Source organism: Manis javanica, chromosome 4 (assembly GCF_040802235.1).
Source record: "Manis javanica isolate MJ-LG chromosome 4, MJ_LKY, whole genome shotgun sequence".
Classification (NCBI taxonomy): domain Eukaryota; kingdom Metazoa; phylum Chordata; class Mammalia; order Pholidota; family Manidae; genus Manis; species Manis javanica.
In genome coordinates this window covers 104,113,652-104,133,971 of record NC_133159.1, presented here as the reverse complement: position 1 = coordinate 104,133,971, position 20,320 = coordinate 104,113,652, and the positions used below count along the sequence as shown (strand labels likewise).

The 20,320-nt window shown below is 42.8% G+C and overlaps 2 protein-coding genes across 7 annotated transcripts in view; one reads left to right on the top strand and one right to left on the bottom strand.

Annotated features, from left to right (window-relative positions):
* Nucleotides 1-9,151, top strand: part of ZNF697 (zinc finger protein 697) — a 53,983-nt gene extending 44,832 nt beyond the window's left edge. For all 5 annotated transcript variants that reach the window (XM_073234496.1, XM_073234494.1, XM_073234498.1 and 2 more), the window contains one exon: nt 6,469-9,151. In XM_073234496.1, the coding sequence (XP_073090597.1) occupies nt 6,469-6,695 (227 nt within the window). In that variant the 3' untranslated portion in view covers nt 6,696-9,151. The remainder of the gene's footprint in view (nt 1-6,468) is intronic.
* LOC108390800 (3 beta-hydroxysteroid dehydrogenase/Delta 5-->4-isomerase-like) lies at nt 2,060-9,676 on the bottom strand. 2 transcript variants are annotated; one of them, XM_017650061.3, is made up of 4 exons: nt 9,518-9,676; nt 9,158-9,363; nt 5,615-5,779; nt 2,060-3,281 (listed from the first exon to the last, which is right to left on the bottom strand). In XM_017650061.3, exons 2-4 carry the CDS (start codon nt 9,300-9,302, stop codon nt 2,470-2,472), a joined length of 1,122 nt encoding a protein of 373 aa, XP_017505550.1. In that variant the 5' UTR covers nt 9,303-9,363; nt 9,518-9,676; the 3' UTR covers nt 2,060-2,469. The 2 variants fall into 2 exon arrangements, with proteins under 2 accessions (XP_017505550.1, XP_017505551.1); XM_017650062.3 differs by having other exon boundaries at nt 9,158-9,310; nt 9,518-9,668.
* Between the last annotated feature and the right edge of the window lie 10,644 nt (nt 9,677-20,320).

Genomic DNA, 20,320 nt, shown 5'->3' with positions numbered 1-20,320 from the left:
CGCACCACCCGTCCTTTAGGGACTAGCTGAGATCCCTGCTCCATGAGGCCTTTCCCAATAACTTCAGCTCCGCTCCATTCTTTGGATTCATACATACGTAGCACTTAGGTCGGTGGCCGAGCTGCACTTTCATCACGCATCCGCCGCGTCCTCTGTGCGGTCGCCCAGGTGGGGAAAGGAAGGGAAAGGAAGGCAAGGAAAAGAAAGCGGAGGGACTGTCTATCCTGGAGGGGCTTCCCTCCGAGCCTCTGCTGCCCCCGTGCGGTGCTTCCCGTGCGCTGCATCCGCGGCTAAGTGCAGGCGCTGCGAAGGCCCGAGGGTCCGTGCAGCGCCCAGTGTGTGAATGGCCGACTTCGTTGACCATAACATTCTGATGCCTTTATGCTTATTTAGTTGAGACTGCCGGTTGGTCAGATAACCTTTACTCTTTCTCTGCTCCATGGAACAAGCCCCCTTGCTCTTTGGGGCACTGTTACCCTTTCCCTTCCCTTTGAGAATTGTCCGGATGGGTTTATAGATGTGGGACTTCACCAGGCTAAAACTGCGGCTGAGGGATCCTTGCCCCAGACTCCACCACTCTCCTTTCCTTCCTGTGTTACTGGCACGAACATACAAAGGTGTGCATGCCTGCAAGAGCTGGACAGGCTCTGGCTCTTGTGTTTTGTGTAGGGAAAGAGGCAGGAAGGGGTGTTTCATTTCTCATCTTAACTGCACCACCTGGGGCCTTTCCACCCTGAGGCCCCAGTGCTGATATTCTGTCCCTGGGGTTTTGAAGGTGATGGAAATCTGTTGTCTAGGGCAATGTTTCTTTCCCTTTCTCCTTAAGACTGAATTCTTAAACTATCCTTTGTGGCCATCAGATTCAACTGAATTCATGACCTGTAAATTCCTTGGGTAGTAAAGTGGCCTTCTTGATGTTGGATGTGCCCTTTGTCGCTGCTGTGCTTCATGCAGACAGCACCGTACCGGCTTGGAGGGAGGCAGCTCGCACCGTACACGCCAACCCCCCCACAGCCACCCCGCTCCCCTGCTTCAGGTCACACAGGCCTTGTGGGCCCCAACAATGTTTCTTTTGGCTGTTGGTCCTCCATTCAGTTAATGACTATGTCATTTAAGTCTCCAAACATGTCTTGATTGGCCTCCCCTCCTTAGGGGAATTGAGAAGGTTGAGTGATTAAAGGGAAGAAGGAAAGGAGAGGGCCTAGGAGGCAGAGGGCCAGAGGAAGAGAGCCTGCAGTGTCAGGAGAGGCGGGATGTGGGGAGGAGGTCAGTCTGGAGGGGTGGGGTGGTAGACCTCTTCTTTTTGGGCTGAGTGGCAGTTACATTTTCAGGGAAATTCATACCTGTGCCCTTCACTTTCCCAGGAACCCATGGTGTGGCTTCACTGTATGATTTGAAGGGTTGGAATATGGGTTTATGAATCGCTGGAGGGGCCAACACACAGAGACAGGTGTGTCCTAGAGAATTTGGAGGAACCTGGTGTTGGCGGTGGAGGCTGGCTGCATCTCTGCTTCTCCCTCTCCTGCCCAGGCCATCTGGCAAGGGCATGCAGACCCTCCCAGAAGCCCCTCCGGGATTCCCTGGGTTCTAGGGAGTCTCCTGCATAGGGCCAGGCAAGAAGTAGGTGACCCAAAGGAGCTGGGCTCTCCCAAGGATCAGCCCATAATGCTCCCATGCTCTGCTGCTTTGCTGACAAACCCATCCACCCCTTCCCATTTAGGTGAAAATTTTAGGCAGTGCAGGCTGTCTGATCCCATGTACAGGTAAGGGCTTTCAAGTCAATCTATCTGGGTTAAACGGCCTGGTCACTTAACAGTTACTGTGACTTTGATCAAGTTCCTTATCAATAAAAGGGAATCTTAATCCCTACTTCAGAGGTGTCTGGTGATCTAGTACATGCCTGAAACATAGTAGGTGCTTAGCTATCTTACTTTTCCCCTCTGGACCCTTCTGCCTGCCCCGGTTCCATGCTGCTTTTCTATGCAGGAGGTAGCATTCCCCGGGAGTGGAAGGCAGAGGAGGAGGGTATGTACGCACATAAATCACAACTTCTCCAGGCTAGGCATTCAAGCATTTATTACTGTTTTCATTAAGCTGTAGGAAGAATTAGGAAGTTTTAAAAGATGAAAAATGCTTTTGCATTTAGCAAAGGAAATGGAAACTAACAGACAAAGCTGTAAGTTAAAAGAGGCCTGCTAGCTTGGAAGCAGCCACTGAGACTGGGGTTCCAGCAGCCACAGCAAGTCCCCTCGTCTGCCCTCTGGGGGTGCGCAGGGTGCAGAGCTTCTGATTGCTGGTGACGGGGAAGGTTTACTGGTAGCAGGAAGAAAACAGTAAGATGTCATCTTGTGAAAGGGAGGCTGAAGGGCTTGGGCTCGGGGCTGTGTTACTTTCTGTATGAAGCCAGAAGGGTAGAGCTTGACAGGAGTCCCCCAAGGGCACACACTTCCGCATCTTTTTCACCCCAGATCAGTGAGCCTTTTCTTTCAGGGTCTCCTTGTGCTGTTTCACCAGGAAGCCAATCCACTCCGTGGTTTTCTTCTTGGCTTCCTCCCAGCTAAAGAGGGGCTTATACCCCAGATCTCGCTGGGCTTTCTTATAGGAGAAGGTAAACACACTATTTGATAATGTCACTAAGTGGCGGTTGAGGGAGGGGTTATATCTATAAATCGGACTGAGCAGGAAGCTCACCATTTCCAGCAGGAAGGCAAGCCAGTACTTCACAGATACAGGAAGGCTCATTCTGGAATCAAGGGAGAAGCCCCATTCTCGGCACAAATTGTAATTGAGGTCATCATAACTTTGATGAGGTGTGTCATCTGAGATATAGTAGAACTGACCTCCAATGCCAGGAGCCTTCTTAGGGTCCTGCAGGGTCCTCAGGGCCAGAATGTGGGCCCAGGCTATATTGCCAACATAGACTGGGTTGGCGATGGAGAGCTTGTTCTCGTGTGACAGGATGCCATTGTTCTTCAGGGCCGTGGTCACATGGTAATAAAGGAATTGGCTTCCTTCCCCAAATGTATACATAGGCCTTAAGGCACAAGTATACAGGGTGCCACCATTTTGAAGAGCCCACCCGTTAGCAGCTAGCACAGCCTTCTCAGCAAGCTTTTTGCTATATGGGTATGGACTGTTCCATGTTGTTTCGAGATCCTGTTCTTCATGGCCATTCTGGATGACCTCCTTGTAGGAGTTAGGCCCTGCCACCTCTATGCTGCTGGTGTAGATGAAGATTGGCACACTTGCCTGGGTACAGGCCTCCAGAAGGAGCTGGGTACCTGCCCATGGGGAGCACACCGTCAGTGTCAAGAAATAACCCAAGGGCCAGCGCTGCCCCCACAGAACATGTCCACCCCCCACTCCCAAGTAATGTGGTTATGGCAGATCAGGACTGCTTTCCTCTGTTTCTGGCTGAGATCTGACTGTGCTATAGCCACTGGAAAAATGCAAAAATGAAAAGAAAGCAACATTTGTTCTGGAGAGCAAGAATTTCTAGGCCTTGGGATTTCATGGACCTATGTGTGCACTTTTAAGTTTGGGAAAGGACATAGTATTGCTACTTTATATTTTGCCAAGTAAGGACATTAAGAAATTACCATTTATCATCTCTACTACCTCATCGAAGACAGGCAATTCTAAGTAAAAAAAACAAGGAGGAGGCCATAATCTCAGAATATGGATAGTCCTAATCGTTATATAAAAGAGGTCAGTTGAAGATCTCCTGTCGTGGGTTCATACACACACCCACACGGAGTTGTATACAGGCAATATAAACTCTTACATATACATTGAATTGCTTCTATTTTTCTCTTTTTTTGAAAACCAATAAAAAAACTTTGTCACAACCTTTCTTTGAGGGTCACTGAGCAAATGACTAGTGGGTTCTGGGGAGCAGCTGGAGATGCAGACTGTTTCTGGTTGTTTGTACCCTACAGTGGCCATTCCTAATTCTGGCTGTGGCTCTGTTTACCCAGGTATGGAAAGTGGGGGTGATAAACCTTCCTTTTATTTAGCATTCGGGAGCCCTGCGCTGGCCATTATGTTGAGTCTGATGAACACCCGGAAGGAGGAGTGTACCCTCTGGTGGTCAGACCTGTAATGGGAGGACCTTGTAAACCCGCTTTCGCTGGGTGCAACCTTAGCTCTAGGAGGTAATGCAGAGCACCTTCTCTACAAGAAGGAAGGGATTTCTTAGGCTAAGCATCATGTCTAATTTTGGTATTTTATATCCCTTTTAAGCTTTTGGGGAATTTGGTTTTCTGGAGAGACAGCCTCATTTTTTATTTAAATTAAATCTAGAGGCTGAGAAAATTTGGGCTAAATTACCGGCAGAGGGGGAAATGGCCATCACTGTGAAGTAGTTTCTAAACCTGGGAGGAATATTGGTTCTATCAGTTGATGTCCCTATTTGAGCTCCTCAGGGATTTCAAATTCCGTGTTGGCGGGAGCTGGGAGAGTAGGAATTTTGAGAGAGGGTCTAAACACTAAAACTGGTTAATCTGAGCATCCTCCTTGTAGTGTGGGGGTGGTTAGAGGCATGGCTAAGTAGAAACTGGAGGGGGTCTTTTTTGAAATTGTGCTATTTTAGGCTGGAGACTCAAAAGCAATGTGTTGCTTTAGAAGAGGAGTCACTGATTAGTCTCACTGTAGAGCAGGGCATGCGAGACAGATGGGCTTGGGGGTTGGGGTGCTGTCGTCCTAGAGAATCTGGCCTCCAGATCCGAGGAATGACATTACATGACAAGCTAATAGGGACTTAAGCTAATCCCTTAAGTAAATGTGCCTGCTTTTAAAGTAGATTGGAAAGCCATGACTCAGAAAGATCCATCAAGCATTTGAAGGATGAGAGTCAAGAAGAGTAGACCCTGGGCACCTGGCTAGGAAGCACTCTTTAATTGTGGGCATGGTGGTGAGCGGCAGAGACATATTATGGATAATGGGAAACTATTTCTGTAAAGAAAATATTGTTGGGAAGCTAGTGCTGGATAAATCTGTCCTGCCTGACCACTGTGAACAGCTTTCCTAGTTCTCTTGAGAAGAATCCTTCTTGGAGGTGAGCAGGAGGGTGCTAGATATTCTCACTACCCTTGGTGATCCTGTTCAGTAGCCCTGCCAGAGCTGTGGCCCATCCCTTGGAACTACCCTGGGAGCACTTCATATCAGAGCTCTTAGTTCTTGGCTTTGCTTGACCAGTGCTTTAGAGGCACATGAAGAGCTAAAATGATAACTAAAGCAGCACCCGTTAGGTCTGGTTCCAGCCCAGGGGAGGCGGGAAGTGGCTGGACAGCAAGAGTTTGAAGTTGGAGTTTAGTCAACACTTGGTTGGAGCAGCAGTAGGAAGGACTTTGGAGTCATACAGGTGCAGGTTTAAATTCTAGCTCCCCTCTCCTATCTTCGGGGATTTGCACAAGTTCCTTAGCCTTTCTCAGCCCTAGCTTCTTCATCTAAAAGAATAAGGATAGCAGGTTTGAGTCCCTCAGTCAGTAGTGATAAGCAAAAGCACTTGGCTCAGGCTTAGCAGGTCTCCAGCTCTCCTCCCTTCCTACTCCTAACCCTGTTGTATAAGCCTCATCTGCCAATCTCACTGCATCTCCTCCCCGGGACACTATACCTTTCAGATTGACATTCATCAGAGTCTCTCGGTGAGCGGCACTTGTGACGTCAATGATGGAGGCGGTGTGAATGACAGCCGAGATGCCCTGGCAGGCTCTCTTCAGGCACTGCTCATCCAGAATGTCTCCTTGCAGCAGGGTTAGCTTGATCCTGCTCTGGGGCTCTGTGTGAACACAAGTCAGGCCATTGGAAGGCTTTCTGCACCCTGAAGTTTCCTGATCAAACTGGCATTTTAAACAAGGTGACTTTTAATCAAACAAGGCAGCATTTTACCCAGATTGATAAGGATCATATTCAGTGGTAGGAAGAATTAAACAAAAGCACAGAGATTAAAATGTGTGGCATTTATTGGGAAAGAGCAAACATCTGTTTCTATCCTATCTCATTTAAATAAAAAGAATTTGAGCAGTGAGGAGTCAATTATACCTGGAACACAGAGTCATTAAAGAGATTCATGGGGAGCTCATAAAAGTCATTAAAGAGAATAGGGTGATTATGGGGTGTATATGCAAGAGAATTTGCATTTAGTTCTGCAGGGAGTGAGGAATCACATATGGATTTGGAAAAAGAGGAGAAACAAAAATAGAGTTGTGGTGTAAGAGGCTAACCTGGCCGCAGGGTATAAAATGGATTGGTGTGGGGCATACAAGGGAAAGCAAGATGTCCACACCAAGCTTCAGACAAGGAAGACCTCACCTTCTCAGGCCCTGGTTCTTACTGGCTGAGAAGGATAGGAAGAGTCGAAGCCATCTTGAGGGGTTCCTGCTCAGGTGACCAGGAGGACAGTGGAGTCACTAACAGGGAATTTAGGATGGGTCTGAATGATGGATTTAACTGAAAGGCTCTTTTTAGATGTTGATGAGAAGATACCAGTACTAGAAGTGCGTCAGCCACCAACGGACGGACATTCTGGCCATTTAGCCAAGGGCAGCAGATGCAGCATTGGATCTTCAGCTCCTCTGTGGTCTCTGCTGGTACAGCCAGTACCACCATCCTTCAGATCTTCTGCTACACTCCATATTTTGGGTAAATACCCTACACTTGTACTGTGCTTTCTGCTTTGCACAAACCTTTCATAGTTTTCTGCATTCCTTTCACAGCCATCTCATGAGATAGGTATTCTGATTTCCACTTTACGGTGAGGAAACCAAGGTTCATAGAGGTGAAGGGGCAAGTCTCAGGCACTCTTCTAGACTGTAAAATTCAGGGCAGGATTTCCTTCCTGGGTTCCAACTTGGAAGGACCATCTACTCTCTTTAACCTCTGCCATGTTTGCTTGGCCCCAACCCCTTCCCATGTCAATCAACTCCAAGAAGGCCCCGAAGAGGGAGAAATGCAGAGAAGAAGCCGTGGGAATCAGTCCAGGAGTAGGATTTCCTCTGATCGCGTCTCCCCCTTTGCCCTCCCTTCTCCCCCTCCCTTCCTCTGCCTCTCCTGTCCTGCTAACTTCCGCTGACTGGCTCGAAGGAATTTAAGGAATCGGTACAGGAAGGGGGAGGAAGTCCGAAGGCAAGAGAGGACAGCACTTGTACTCCAACGGCCCGCAGGCATGCGGAGAGACCAGGAGAGGGCGCTGTGGGTGCCGTGGGGGCCCCCCTCTCTCCAAGCCTCTGAACTTTGGAAGTGTTATTTGCAGAGTCAATACACAGTTGCTTGCGTGGTGTGAACTAGGTTGGAGGGAGGTCCAGGGAGAAGCTACTAGACCAATTAGTGGTTAAGAGCACAGTTGCTGCCACTCTGCTCCCTGGGTTCAAATCCAGCTTTGCCATTTTCTAGTCATGGGACCTTGAACAAGTAAATTAATCTTTGCTAGGTCTAAACATCTGTGTCCCCCAAGGTGAAGGAGGTGGGGCCTTTTGGAGATGATTAGGTCTCAAGGGTTAACCCTTATGAATGGGATTTGTGTCCTTTTAAAAGAGACCCCTGAGAGATCCCCTGGCCCTTCTATCATGTGAAGGCACAGTGAGAGGGTGCAGGCTATGGACTAGGCAGAGCGCTCACCAGAATGTGACCCTGCCTTGATCTGGGATTCTAGCCTCCAGACCGTGAAATACATTTATTTCTGAGGTGCGTAAGCTACCCAGACTGTGGTATTTTGTTACAGTAACCTTGAAGAACTAAACCTCTCAGCCTGCACTCTCTTCTTTAAGAAAGGACAACAGGACCTATCCCATGGGGTCATTATGAGGAGCAAATGAGTTGACACATGTAACACGCTTAGCACGGTGTTTAGCACAGAAAGAACAATGCAAGGGTTCTCTGTTACTGTCTCCATAGAGGCCCTGCCTGTTCATGCCACCACCTGACTTGTCACACTGGAAACGGCTCCTTTAGGATGAGCATTCCTATTTCTGGGAATCACCTGTCAGTCTGCAAATATTAGTGTGAAGATTACAATCAGTCAATCATTTATGAATTTATCAGGCCTACTATTGAAACAGGGTAGAGCAAATAGGGCCTTTGAGGAGAACACAGAAGAAATAAAAAGCGGAGTGATAGGCATAGTCCAGGAGAGTGGGTAGGGGGACTTTGTGGAGTCAGGTGGGGTCTTCTGGGCAGCCAGGGCCTGTGGGTAGATACCCAGTCTGCTGGGACTGGGGAGGGGCCCAGGGAAAAGGTTTGGGAGTGCACGGGGGGAATTGGGAGACTGAAGCCTCACTTTGCCAGGACTCAGCCCTAGGGCCATGTGACTGGGACCTGAGCTAGGGCTTACACTGAACCCTGCTACCCATTAACTAGAGGGCCTTGGCAAATCACTCTACCTTTGTGAACCTCGATTTTCTCATTGCCCAGATGGGGGTGAGACCCCTTTCTTACCTTCCTTTCAGAACTATTTTGAGGATCTGGGGGTGAAACAGTTTGGGGAATACACTATAAATCCAGCTGTTACATCAGCATAAGGGGCAGCATGCTGGAAAGAGAGCAATAAGCTGCTCCAGCAAATTCTGCAGTCGTTTTCCTGTGGCCATGAGGCATGAAGACATGGTAAAAGGAGCATATGGGGAACCTACAAGAGGGGTGTCCATGCTCACAATGCTTCTCACCCTGCCTCTCTGGCTTCTGCGCTGTATGTTGTATGTCCTCTCCACCCCCATTCTCGTAATCTCTCTCACACACACATACACACTCAACTTCGATTTCACTACCTTTTATTGCACCATTGCTGGATAAGTGAAGCCACAAAATGACAAGGACCATCAAAAGGGACAGGCACCCATTAGCAGGGTCTTGGGGTTAATGGCACTTGATGGTTCCTTTGCAGATGTTGCCAAGCAATTGCCAAGTCAAAAATCTTCACAACATTAAAGAGTTGTTACCAAGGGAAAGAGCTAACATGATTTTCTAGATGAGAAGGAAAGTGACCTAGTGTCCAAAGATCTCTTATACTAAAACAGCTGTGATTTTCTTTCTAATGACTTTGGACATGGGATCAGCCACTATTTGCCTACAATTTTCCTTAATTTGCTAGATAAGAACTTCCTCCCTATACCTGCACAGGGTTTAAGATGGAGCTACATACCTATGGCTTGAGTTCACTTACTAGAAAATTCCTCCTGCAATTCCGGACTGAAGACTTTGTCTAGGGCACGTATTTCCTGCAGCTCCTTCTCCTCCAACAACAAGCGGACGATCCTCTGGCCCAAAAATCCTCCTGCTCCTGTTACAAGGCAGCTGAATCCAGCCATGACTGAACCTGAATACAGGAACCAGAAAACACTGGGGAGCAGTATGGATCAGAGGGGGACCCTGGAAAGTGTCAAAAGGAGAGTTCAAGGGGTTATAGGCTCACAAAAAAACATTTTGTTGCCTCCATTCATTTTTGCAAAAATCCTGTGCCCCTCACCCCCTGCCCGCCCACCCCCCACCAACAGTAGTTGAAAGAACATGAAAAGGCTCTAACCTGTTAGACTGTTAAAAGCCAAGGACAAGAGCCTGCCTTCTGCTTTCCTTATCTTCCCAAAGTAGGACTCGATGTGTTTTTGCCTCTGGCTCAGCCTTTTTACCTTTAAACTCTTACAACATGCTCATTGCTCCTCCTCCTCCATCATCCCTCCTCCACAGAGTGGCCTTTAACATACCTCATTCCCTCAAGGCGCAGGAAGAGAAAGCAAGCTTCAAGGCCACAGCATGATAAAGATGGCTTTACCTTCAGCAGGGTACCCAACAGTCAGTGCCAGCTGTCTGGAAGCCACAGTCTGGGAACTTACACTGGACTAGGATAAATCTCTCTGTGCCTTTTCTGTGTGCCCTGTGGTTATTTGCCTGGATTTTTGCAGTAACTCCCTCTGGAGGCAAATCCACTTTAGCCCATTGTCTCCTCTCTGAGACTGTCTTTTGAAGTGTTGCCATCCAGAAAAATTTAGAAATTTGCAATAGTGGCAGCTCCAGTTACATGAACTTCCTTCCCACCCAGTGTATCCAGAGCCTTGATTTTGATTTCCCTCTGGAGAATTCTGGAGGACAAGCACCAGTGAAGGGGACCTGTCTAATGGTAGTCCCCTAGTTCTACGGCCTGTATAATGAGACTAGGTCTCTATAGTTGTATGCCACAGCAGATTTTATTATGGACATTTGCACTTACCCACGTTGTGGTTGCAAAACCACTCTCAGCAGATTGCTGAACTGAAGATGGCTGTTCATTCTTCTGAAGCTTATGCCTCAGAGGTGTCCAAATACCACCACCATAAGCTCAAGGCACTGTCTTTCCTCCCTTTAAAAAAATTGTAATTTACATGCATTAAAATGTCCAGTTCAATGATCCTTGACAATTATGAACATCCATGTAACCACTGCACCAAACCAGATATAGAACATTTCCTTCAACTCAGAAAGTTCTTGCTCTTTTCCAGTCAATTTCCACTCCCACCCTGAATCTACCCCCACAACAACTACTTTCTGATTTTTAGCTCCACAGATACTCTCCTATTCTTTTTTCTTCTGAAGTCTTTATGGTTTTGGATATATATATTTATTAATTTTTAAAAACTTCATACTAATCCATTTATTGAATTAAACTTTCTGCCTAAAGTTCTTCTAGTTTTTAAAATAATTTTTTATTGGAATATAGCTTATATACAATATTATATTGCTTCCAGGTAAACAACATAGGAATTCATCAACTCCACACATTGCTAGTGCAGTTACCACTTATCACCATACAAAAAGACACCATATTATGAACTATATTCCCTATGCTGTAGCTCCATTCCTGTGACTAAACTATTTTATAATTTGAAGTTTTCACTTCTTTATCCCCCTCACCCATTTTACCCTTCCCCTCTGCCTTCCCTGGCAAGCAACTGTGCAATCTCTGTGTTTATGAGTGTATTTCTGTATTGTTTGTTTTGTTTTCCAGATTGCACATACAAGTGAAACCATATGTATTCCTCTTTCCATGACTGACTTACTGCTCTTAGCACAATACCCTCTAGTCCATCCAAGTTGTTGCAAATGGCAAGATTTCTCTCTTTTTTATGGCTGAATAATATTCCCACCAATAGTGTAGGAGGGTTCTCTAAATCTTCTCCAACATTTGTTATTTTCTTGTCGTGTTGATACTGGCCATTCTGACTTGTGTGAGGTGATATATATATCTCATTGCAGTTTTTATTTGCAAATGATGATTAGTGATATTGAGCATCTTTTTCTTTTTCTTTCTTTCTTTCTTTCTTTCTTTCTTTCTTTCTTTCTTTCTTTCTTTCTTTCTTTCTTTCTTTCTTTCTTTCTTTCTTTCTTTTTTCTTTCTTTTCTCTCTCTCTCTCTCTCTCTCTTTCTTTCTTCTTTCTATCATTAATCTATAATTACATGAAGAACATTATGTTTACTAGGCTCCCCCCTTCACCAAGTCCCCGCAACATACCCCTTCACAGTCACTGTCCATCTGCATAGTAAGATGCTGTAAAATCACTACTTGTCTTCTCTGTGTTGCACAGCCCTCCCCTTGCCCCCCATGTACCAAATATGCTAATATAATGCCCTCTTTCTTTTTCCTGGTCCTTATCCCTCCCTTCCCACTCATCCTCCCCAGTCCCTTTCCCTTTGGTAACTGTTAGTCCATTATTGGGTTCTGTGATTCTGCTGCTGTTTTGTTCCTTCAGTTTTCCTTTGTTCTCATACTCCACATTTGAGTGAAATCATTTGGTACTTGTCTTTCTCCACCTGGCTTATTTCACTGAGCATAATACCCCCCATCCATGTTGTTGCGAATGGTAGGATCTGATTTTTCTTATGGCTGAGTAATATTCCATTGTGTATATGTACCACATTTTCTTTATCCATTCATCTACTGATGGACATTTAGGTTGCTTCCATATCTTGGCTATTGTAAATAGTGCAGTGATAAACATAGGGGTGCATCTGTCTTTTTCAACCTGGAGTGCTGCATTCTTAGGGTAAATTCCTAGAAGTGGAATTCCTGGGTCAAATGGTATTTCTATTTTGAGCATTCTGAGGAACCTCCATATGCTTTCCACAATGGTTGAACTAATTTACATTCCCACCAGCAGTGTAGTAGGGTTCCCCTTTCTCCACAACCTTGCCAACATTTGTTGTTGTTTGTCTTTTCGATGATGGCGATCCTTACTGGTGTGAGGTGATATCTCATTGTGGTTTTAATTTGCATTTCTCTGATGATTAGCAATGTAGAGCATCTTTTCATGTGCCTGTTGACCTGAGCATATTTTTCATGTGTCTGTTGGCCATCTGCACGTCTTCTTTGGAAAAATGCCTATTCATGTCCTTTGCCAATATTTTAAATTGGATTATTTGTTATTTTGGTGTTAAATTGTATGATTCTTCATATATTTTTGATATTAGTCCCCTTACCAGATATAGCATTTTCAAATACATTCTTCCATACAGGAGGTTGCCTTTTCATTTTTTTGATGGCTTCCTTTATTGTGAAGAAGATTTCTAGTTTGATATAGTCCCACTCATTTATTTTTGCTTTTGTTTCCTTTGCCTGGGCATGTCCAGAAAAAAATTACTCATACTAATGTCTAGAATTTTATTGCCTGTGTTTTCCTCTACTTTTATGGTTTCAGGTCTTATATTTGGGTCTTTAATCTATTTGGAGCTTCTTTTCATGTATTGTGTAAGACAGTAGTCCAGTTTCATTCTTTTGCACATAGCTGTCCAGTTTTCCCAATACCATTTATTGAAGAGACTTTCTTTTCCCCATTGTTTATTTTTGCCTGCTTTGTCATATATCAGTTGACCATATACATGTGGTTTTATCTGGGCTCTGTATTCTGTTCCATTGGTCTATGTATGTGTTCTTGTGCTAATACCATATCATACTGTTTTGTAGTATAGTATATATAGGGTGCATGATAGCTCCAGTTTTATTTTTCTTTCTCAAAATTGCTTGTCATTAGGGTTTGTTTGTGGTTCCATACAAATTTTGGGACTATTTGTTCTAGTTCAGTGAGAAATGCCCTTGGTATTTTGATAGGAATAACATTGAATCTGTAACTTGCTTTAGGCAGGATGGCCATTTTAACAATATTAATTCTTCCTATCCATGAACATGGAATAGCTTTTCATTTATTTGTATTTTCATCCAGCTCTTTCATCAATATCTTATAGTTTTCAGAGTGCAGGTCTTTCACCTCCTTGGTTAAATTTCTTCCTAGATATTTTATGCTTTTTGGTGCAATTGTAAATGAGATTGTTTTCTTAATTTATCTTTTTGATAGTTCATTATTTATAGAGATGCAACAGATTTATGTAAATTGATTTTGGATCCTGTGACTTTACTGAATTCATTTATTATTTCTAATAGTTTTTTGGTGGAGTCTTTTAGGGTCTTCCATATATAATATCATGTTATCTGCAAATAGTGACAATTTTACTTCTTCCTTACCAGTTTGCATACCTTCTCTTTCTTTTTCTAATCTGATTGCTGCATCCAGGACTTCTAGGACTACATTGAACAAAAGTGGTGAGAGTGGGCATCGTTGTCTTGTTCCTTATCTTAGAGGAAAAGCTTTCAGCTTTGCACTTTGAATATGATGTTGGCTTTGGGCTTATCATATATGGCCTTTATTATGTTGAGATTGTGCCCTCTATACACACTTTGTAGAGTGTTTTTATCATGAATGAATGTTGAATTTTGTTAAATGCTTTGTTGGTGTCTATTGAGATAATTATGTTGGTTTTGTTGATGTGCTATATCACATTATTTGATTTGTGGGCTCATCCTTGCATCCCCGGGGTAAATCCTACCTGATCATGGTGAATGGCCTTTTTTTTTTTTTTTTTTAGAGGGCATCTCTCATATTTATTGATCAAATGGTTGTTAACAACAATAAAATTCTGTATAGGGGGGTCAATGCACAATTCACAATTATTAATCCATCTCAAGCCTAGTTCTCGTCAGTCTCCAATCTTCTGAAGCATAATGAACAAGTTCTTACATAGTGAAAGAATTCTTACATAGTGAAAAAGTTCTTACATGGTGAACAGTACAAGGGCATTCATCACAGAAACTTTCGGTTCTGATCACGCATTATGAACTATAAACAATCAGGTCAAATATGAATATTTGTTTGATTTTTATACTTGATTTATATGTGGATCCCACATTTCTCCTTTTATTATTATTATTATTTTTATTTTTAATAAACCTCTGAAGTGGTAGGTAGATGCAAGATAAAGGTAGAAAACATAGTTTAGTGTTGTAAGAGAGCAATTGTAGATGATCAGGTGTGTGCCTGTAGACTATGTGTTAATCCGAGCTAGACAAGGGCAATAAAACATCCATGGATGTAGAAGCTTTCTCTCAACACAGGGAGGGGGGGATGAGGTTCTAAGCTTCACCACTGTTGTTCCCCAATTTCTCACCTGATGGCCCCTCTGCGACTGTGCCTCTCTTAGGTTGTTCCTCCCTTGAGGAATCTTACCCGTCTCTGGCTAACCAGTCATCTTCCGGGGCCATACAGGGAAATGTAAAGTTGGTAAGTGAGAGAGAAGCCATATTGTTTGAAAAGGTTAGCTTTTTACTTCTTTGCAGATTTATGCGTTGTGGCTTCTATGCCCAGCACTTGTCTCAAGGTATCTTTACCACCTGGAGGAATTATGATACTTGGTACATTTGATATGAGGCACGAATTCTATTTAAGGGTTTTAATTAGGAAGGAAGAAGAAAAGCTATAGAGGTAGCATATGGAAGAAAACATGGGAGGATTGATTATTTCTTTGACATATCTTCTTGTAGAGTACCTTAAGTATGTATAGGTTTTAAACTACTAACTAACTTGTGCACACATATTAACATAATAGGAATACAGTGACATAAACAAAGCAAATCTATAATTACCAGCCATCTCCAGTGAAGCCAAGAAAACCATTTAGGCACCCTAGGCATTTGTGAAAATTAGTCTATGATATGATGGATATTGTCCAACTGTACTTGAACAGTCTGAGAGAAATCAGACAAATTAAAGCAACCCATTTCTGGGATCTTTTCACATCCCATATGTTCTTTTAACCATAGATGGTCTATAGTCGTAAGATTTTGGAGCACTACAACTTGCACCCCTCCCAACTCCTGACTGAGTTCCAACAGTACAGATCCGGTAAAATTCGTTCTCTCACTGTATGCACATTCCAGCCTAGACATCTCCCTCCTCATTCCAATGGCAAGTCCAGGAAATGGTGGAGTGGACGCAGCCACAACGGCAGCATCGCCCAGATCCCTGTGGAGGCTTTTTGATGATCATCCCCCGGCATGAGTCCTCCAGAGAGTGCTGATGCCGGAAGCTCCTCCTCATATCGTATCTTAGTTCATTTTCTGGGTAGCCAAGCTAGGCCTTGATCTTCTGCATAGAAACAAACAGACCCTTTGCCCACACTTTGACATGCCCTCTATACCACTGTGTAGAACTCATTGGAGGTCAGCACTCAGGAACTGCTTTTATTTATTTATTTATTTATTTTTATTTTTATTAAGAGAAAGGAATATTATCAGAAAAGAGTACCTCCATAGCTGATCATCTGACACCCTTTAAGTGATCAACATTAAGGATATTTAAAGCATGTGTTAATCTTTGATTTACCAATTGTTTTATCCTATCAAGGAGTAATCCCCCTTTTCTTTCTTTCTTTTCTTTTTTTTAATCTTTAATCTACACTTACATGAAGAATACTCTGTTTACTATGCTCTCCCCTATATCAGGTCCCCGCTAAAAACCATCTTACGGTCACTGTCCATCAGCATAGCAAAATGTAGAATCACTACTTGTCCTGTCTGTGTTGTACAGCCCTCCCTCCCCTTTCTCCCTCCCCCCTATGCATGCAAATCTTAATACCCCCCTTCTTCTTCCCCTCCCTTATCCCCCCCTGCCCACTCATCCTCCCCAGTTCCTTTCCCTTTGGTACCTGTTAGTCCATTTTGGGGTTCAGTAATTCCGCTGCTGTTTTGTTCCTTCAGTTTTTCCTTTGTTCTTATACTCCTCAGATGAGTGAAATCATTTGGTATTTCTCTTTCTCTCCTTGGCTTATTTCACTGTGCATAATACTCTCCAGCTCCATCCATGTTGCTGCAAATGGTAGGATTTTTCCTCTTCTTATGGCTGAGTAGTATTCCATTGTGTATATGTACCACATCTTTATCCATTCATCTACCGATGGACATTTAGGTTGCTTCCATAACTTGGCTATTGTAAATAGTGCTGCAATAAACATAGGGGTGCATCTGTCTTTCTCAAACTTGATTGCTGCATTCTTAGGGTAAATTCCTAGGAGTGGAATTCCTGGGTCAAATGGTAGGTCTGTTTTGAGCATTTTGATGAACCTCCATACTGCTTTCCACAATGGTTGAACTAATTTACATTCCCACCAGCAGTGTAGGAGGGTTCCCCTTTCTCCACAGCCTCGCCAACATTTGTTGTTGTTTGTCTTTTGGATGGCAGCTATCCTTACTGGTGTGAGGTGATACCTCATTGTAGTTTTAATTTGCATTTCTCTGATAATTAGCGATGTGGAGCATCTTTTCATGTGTCTGTTGGCCATCTGTATTTCTTTTTTAGAGAACTGTATGTTCAGTTCCTCTGCCCATATTTTAATTGGGTTATTTGTTTTTTGTTTGTTGAGGCGTGTGAGCTCTTTATATATTCTGGACGTCAAGCCTTTATTGGATCTGTCATTTTCAAATATATTCTCCCATACTGTAGGGTTCCTTTTTGTTCTCTTGATGGTGTCTTTTGCTGTACAGAAGCTTTTCAGCTTAATGTAGTCCCACTTGCTCATTTTTGCTGTTGTTCTCCTTGCCCGGGGAGATATGTTCAAGAAGAGGTCACTCATGTTTATGTCTAAGAGGTTTTTGCCTATGTTTTTTTCCAAGAGTTTAATGGTTTCATGACTTACATTCAAGTCTTTGATCCATTTTGAGTTTACCTTTGTATATGGGGTTAGACAAAGGTCCAGTTTCATTCTCCTACACATAGCTGTCCAGTTTTGCCAGCACCATCTGTTGAAGAGACTGTCATTTTGCCATTGTATGTCCATGGCTCCTTTATCAAATATTAATTGACCATATATATTTGGGTTAATTTCTGGAGTCTCTAATCTGTTCCACTGGTCTGTGGCTCTGTTCTTGTGCCAGTAACAAATTGTCTTGATTACTATGGCTTTGTAGTAGAGCTTGAAGTTGGGGAGTGAGATCCCCCCTACTTTATTCTTCTTTTTCAGGATTGCTTTGGCCATTCGGGGTCTTTGGTGTTCCCATATGAATTTTTGAATTATTTGCTCCAGTTCATTTGCTGGTAATTTGAGAGGGATTGCATCAAATCTGTATATTGCTTTGGGCAGGATGACAATTTTGACGATATTAATTCTTCCTAGCCATGAGCATGGGATGAGTTTCCATTTGTTAGTGTCCCCGTTAATTTCTCTTAAGGTGACTTGTAGTTTTCAGAGTATAAGTCTTTCACTTCTTTGGTTAGGTTTATTCATAGGTATTTTATTCTTTTTGATGCAATTGTGAATGGAATTGTTTTCCTGATTTCTCTTTCTGTTGGTTCATTGTTAGTGTATAGGAAAGCTACAGATTTCTGTGTGTTAATTTTGTATCCTGCAACTTTGCTGTATTCCGATATCAGTTCTAGTAGTTTTGGAGTGGAGTCTTTAGGGTTTTTTATGTACAGTATCATATCATCTGCAAATAGTGACAGTTTAACTTCTTCTTTACCAATATGGATTCCTTGTATTTCTTTGTTTTGTCTGATTGCCGTGGCTAGGACCTCCAGTACACTCCAGTACACAGTACTCCAGACACTGTTAAATAGTGGGGAGAGTGGGCATCCCTGTCTAGTTCCCGATCTCAGAGGAAATGCTTTCAGCTTCTTGCTGTTCAGTATAATGTTGCTGTGGGTTTATCATATATGGCCTTTATTATGTTGAGGTACTTGCCCTCTATTCCCATTTTGCTGAGAGCTTTTATCATGAATGGATGTTGAATTTTGTCAAATGGTTTTTCAGCATCTATGGAGATGATCATGTGGTTTTTGTCTTTCTTTTTGTTGATGTGGTGGATTATGTTGATGGATTTTCGAATGTTGTACCATCCTTGCATCCTGGGATGAATCCCACTTGGTCATGGTGTATGATCATTTTGATATATTTTTGAATTTGGTTTGCTAATATTTTATGGAGTATTTTTGCATTTACGTTCATCAGGGATATTGGTCTGTAGTTTTCTTTTTTGGTGGGGTCTTTGCCTGGTTTTGGTATTAGGGTGATGTTGGCTTCATAGAATGAGTTTGGGAGTATTCCCTCCTCTTCTATTTTTTGGAAAACTTTAAGGAGAATGGGTATGATGTCTTCTCTGTGTGTCTGATAAAATTCCAAGGTAAATCCGTCCAGCCCAGGGGTTTTGTTCTTGGGTAGGTTTTTGATTACCATGTCAATTTCTTTGCTCATAATTGGTTTGTTTAACTTTTGTGTTTCTTACTTGGTCAGTCTTGGAAGGTTGTATTTTTCTAGGAAGTTGTCCGTTTCTTCTAGGTTTTCCAGCTTGTTGGCATATAGGTTTTCATAGTAGTCTCCAATAATTCTTTGTATTTCTGTGGAGACTGTCATGATTTTTCCATTCTCATTTCTGATTATGTTGATTTGTGTTGATTCTCTTTTCCTCTTAATAAGTTTGGCTAGAGGCTTATCTATTTTGTTTATTTTCTCAAAGAACCAGCTCTTGGTTTCGTTGATTTTTGCTATTGTTTTATTCTTCTCAATTTTGTTTATTTCTTCTCTGTTCTTTATTATGTCCCTCCTTCTGCTGACTTTAGGCCTCATTTGTTCTTCTTTTTCCAGTTTTGATAATTGTGACATTAGACTATTCGTTTGGGATTGTTCTTCCTTCTTCAAGTGTCCCTGGATCGCTATGTGCTTTCCTCTTAAGACTGCTTTTGCTGCGTCCCACAGAATTTGGGGCTTTGTGTTGTTGTTGTCATTTGTTTCTATATATTCCTTGATCTGTATTTTGATTTGTTCATTGATCCATTGATTATTTAGAAGCATGTTGTTAAGCCTCCATGTGTTTGTGAGCCTTTTTGTTTTCTTTGTAGAATTTATTTCTAGTTTTATAACTTTGTGGTCTGAAAAATTGGTTGGTAGAATTTCATTATTTTGGAATTTACTGAGGCTCTTTTTGTGAGCTAGTATGTGGTCTATTTTGGAGAATGTTCCATGTGTACTTGAGAAGAATGTATATCCTGTTGCTTTTGGATGTAGAGTTCTATAGATGTCTGTTAGGTCCATCTGTTCTAGTGTGTTGTTCAATGCCTGTGTGTCCTCACTTATTTTCTGCCCAGTGGATCTATCCTTTGGGGTGAGTGGTGTGTTGAAGTCTCCTAAGATGAATGCATTGCAGTCTATTTCCCTCTTTAGTTCTGTTAGTGTTTGTTTCACATATGCTGGTGCTCCTGTGTTGGGTGCATATATATTTAGGATGGTTATATCCTCTTGTTGGACTGAGCCCTTTATCATTGTGTAGTGTCCTTCTTTATCTCTTGTTTCTTTCTTTGTTTTGAAGTCTATTTTCTCTGATATTAGTACTGCAACCCCTGCTTTCTTCTCACTGTTGTTTTCCTGAAATATGTTTTTCCTTACTTTGACTTTTAGTCTGCGCTTGTCTTTGGGTTTGAGGTGAGTTTCTTGTAAGCAGCATATAGATGGGTCTTGCTTTTTTATCCATTCTATTACTCTGTGTCTTTTGATTGGTGCATTAAGTCCATTTACATTTAGGGTGACTATTGAGAGATATGTACTTATTGCCATTGCAGGTTTTAGATTCGTGGTTACCAAAGGTTCAAGGTTAGCTTCTTTAGTATCTAACGGCCTAACTTAGCTCGCTTATTGAGCTGTTATATATACTGTCTGGGGATTCTTTTCTTCTCTCCCTTCTTATTCCTCCTCCTCCATTCTTCATACGTTGTATGTTTTGTTCTGTGCTCTTTTTAGGAGTGCTCCCATCTAGAGCAGTCCCTGTAAGATGCCCTGTAGAGGTGGTTTGCGGGAAGGAAATTCCCTCAGCTTTTGCATGTCTGGGAATTGTTTAATCCCACCATCATATTTAAATGATAGTCGTGCTGGATACAGTATCCTTAGTTCAAGGCCCTTCTGTTTCATTGCATGAAATATATCATGCCATTCTCTTCTGGCCTGTAGGGTTTCTGTTGAGAAGTCTCATTTTAGCCTGATGGGT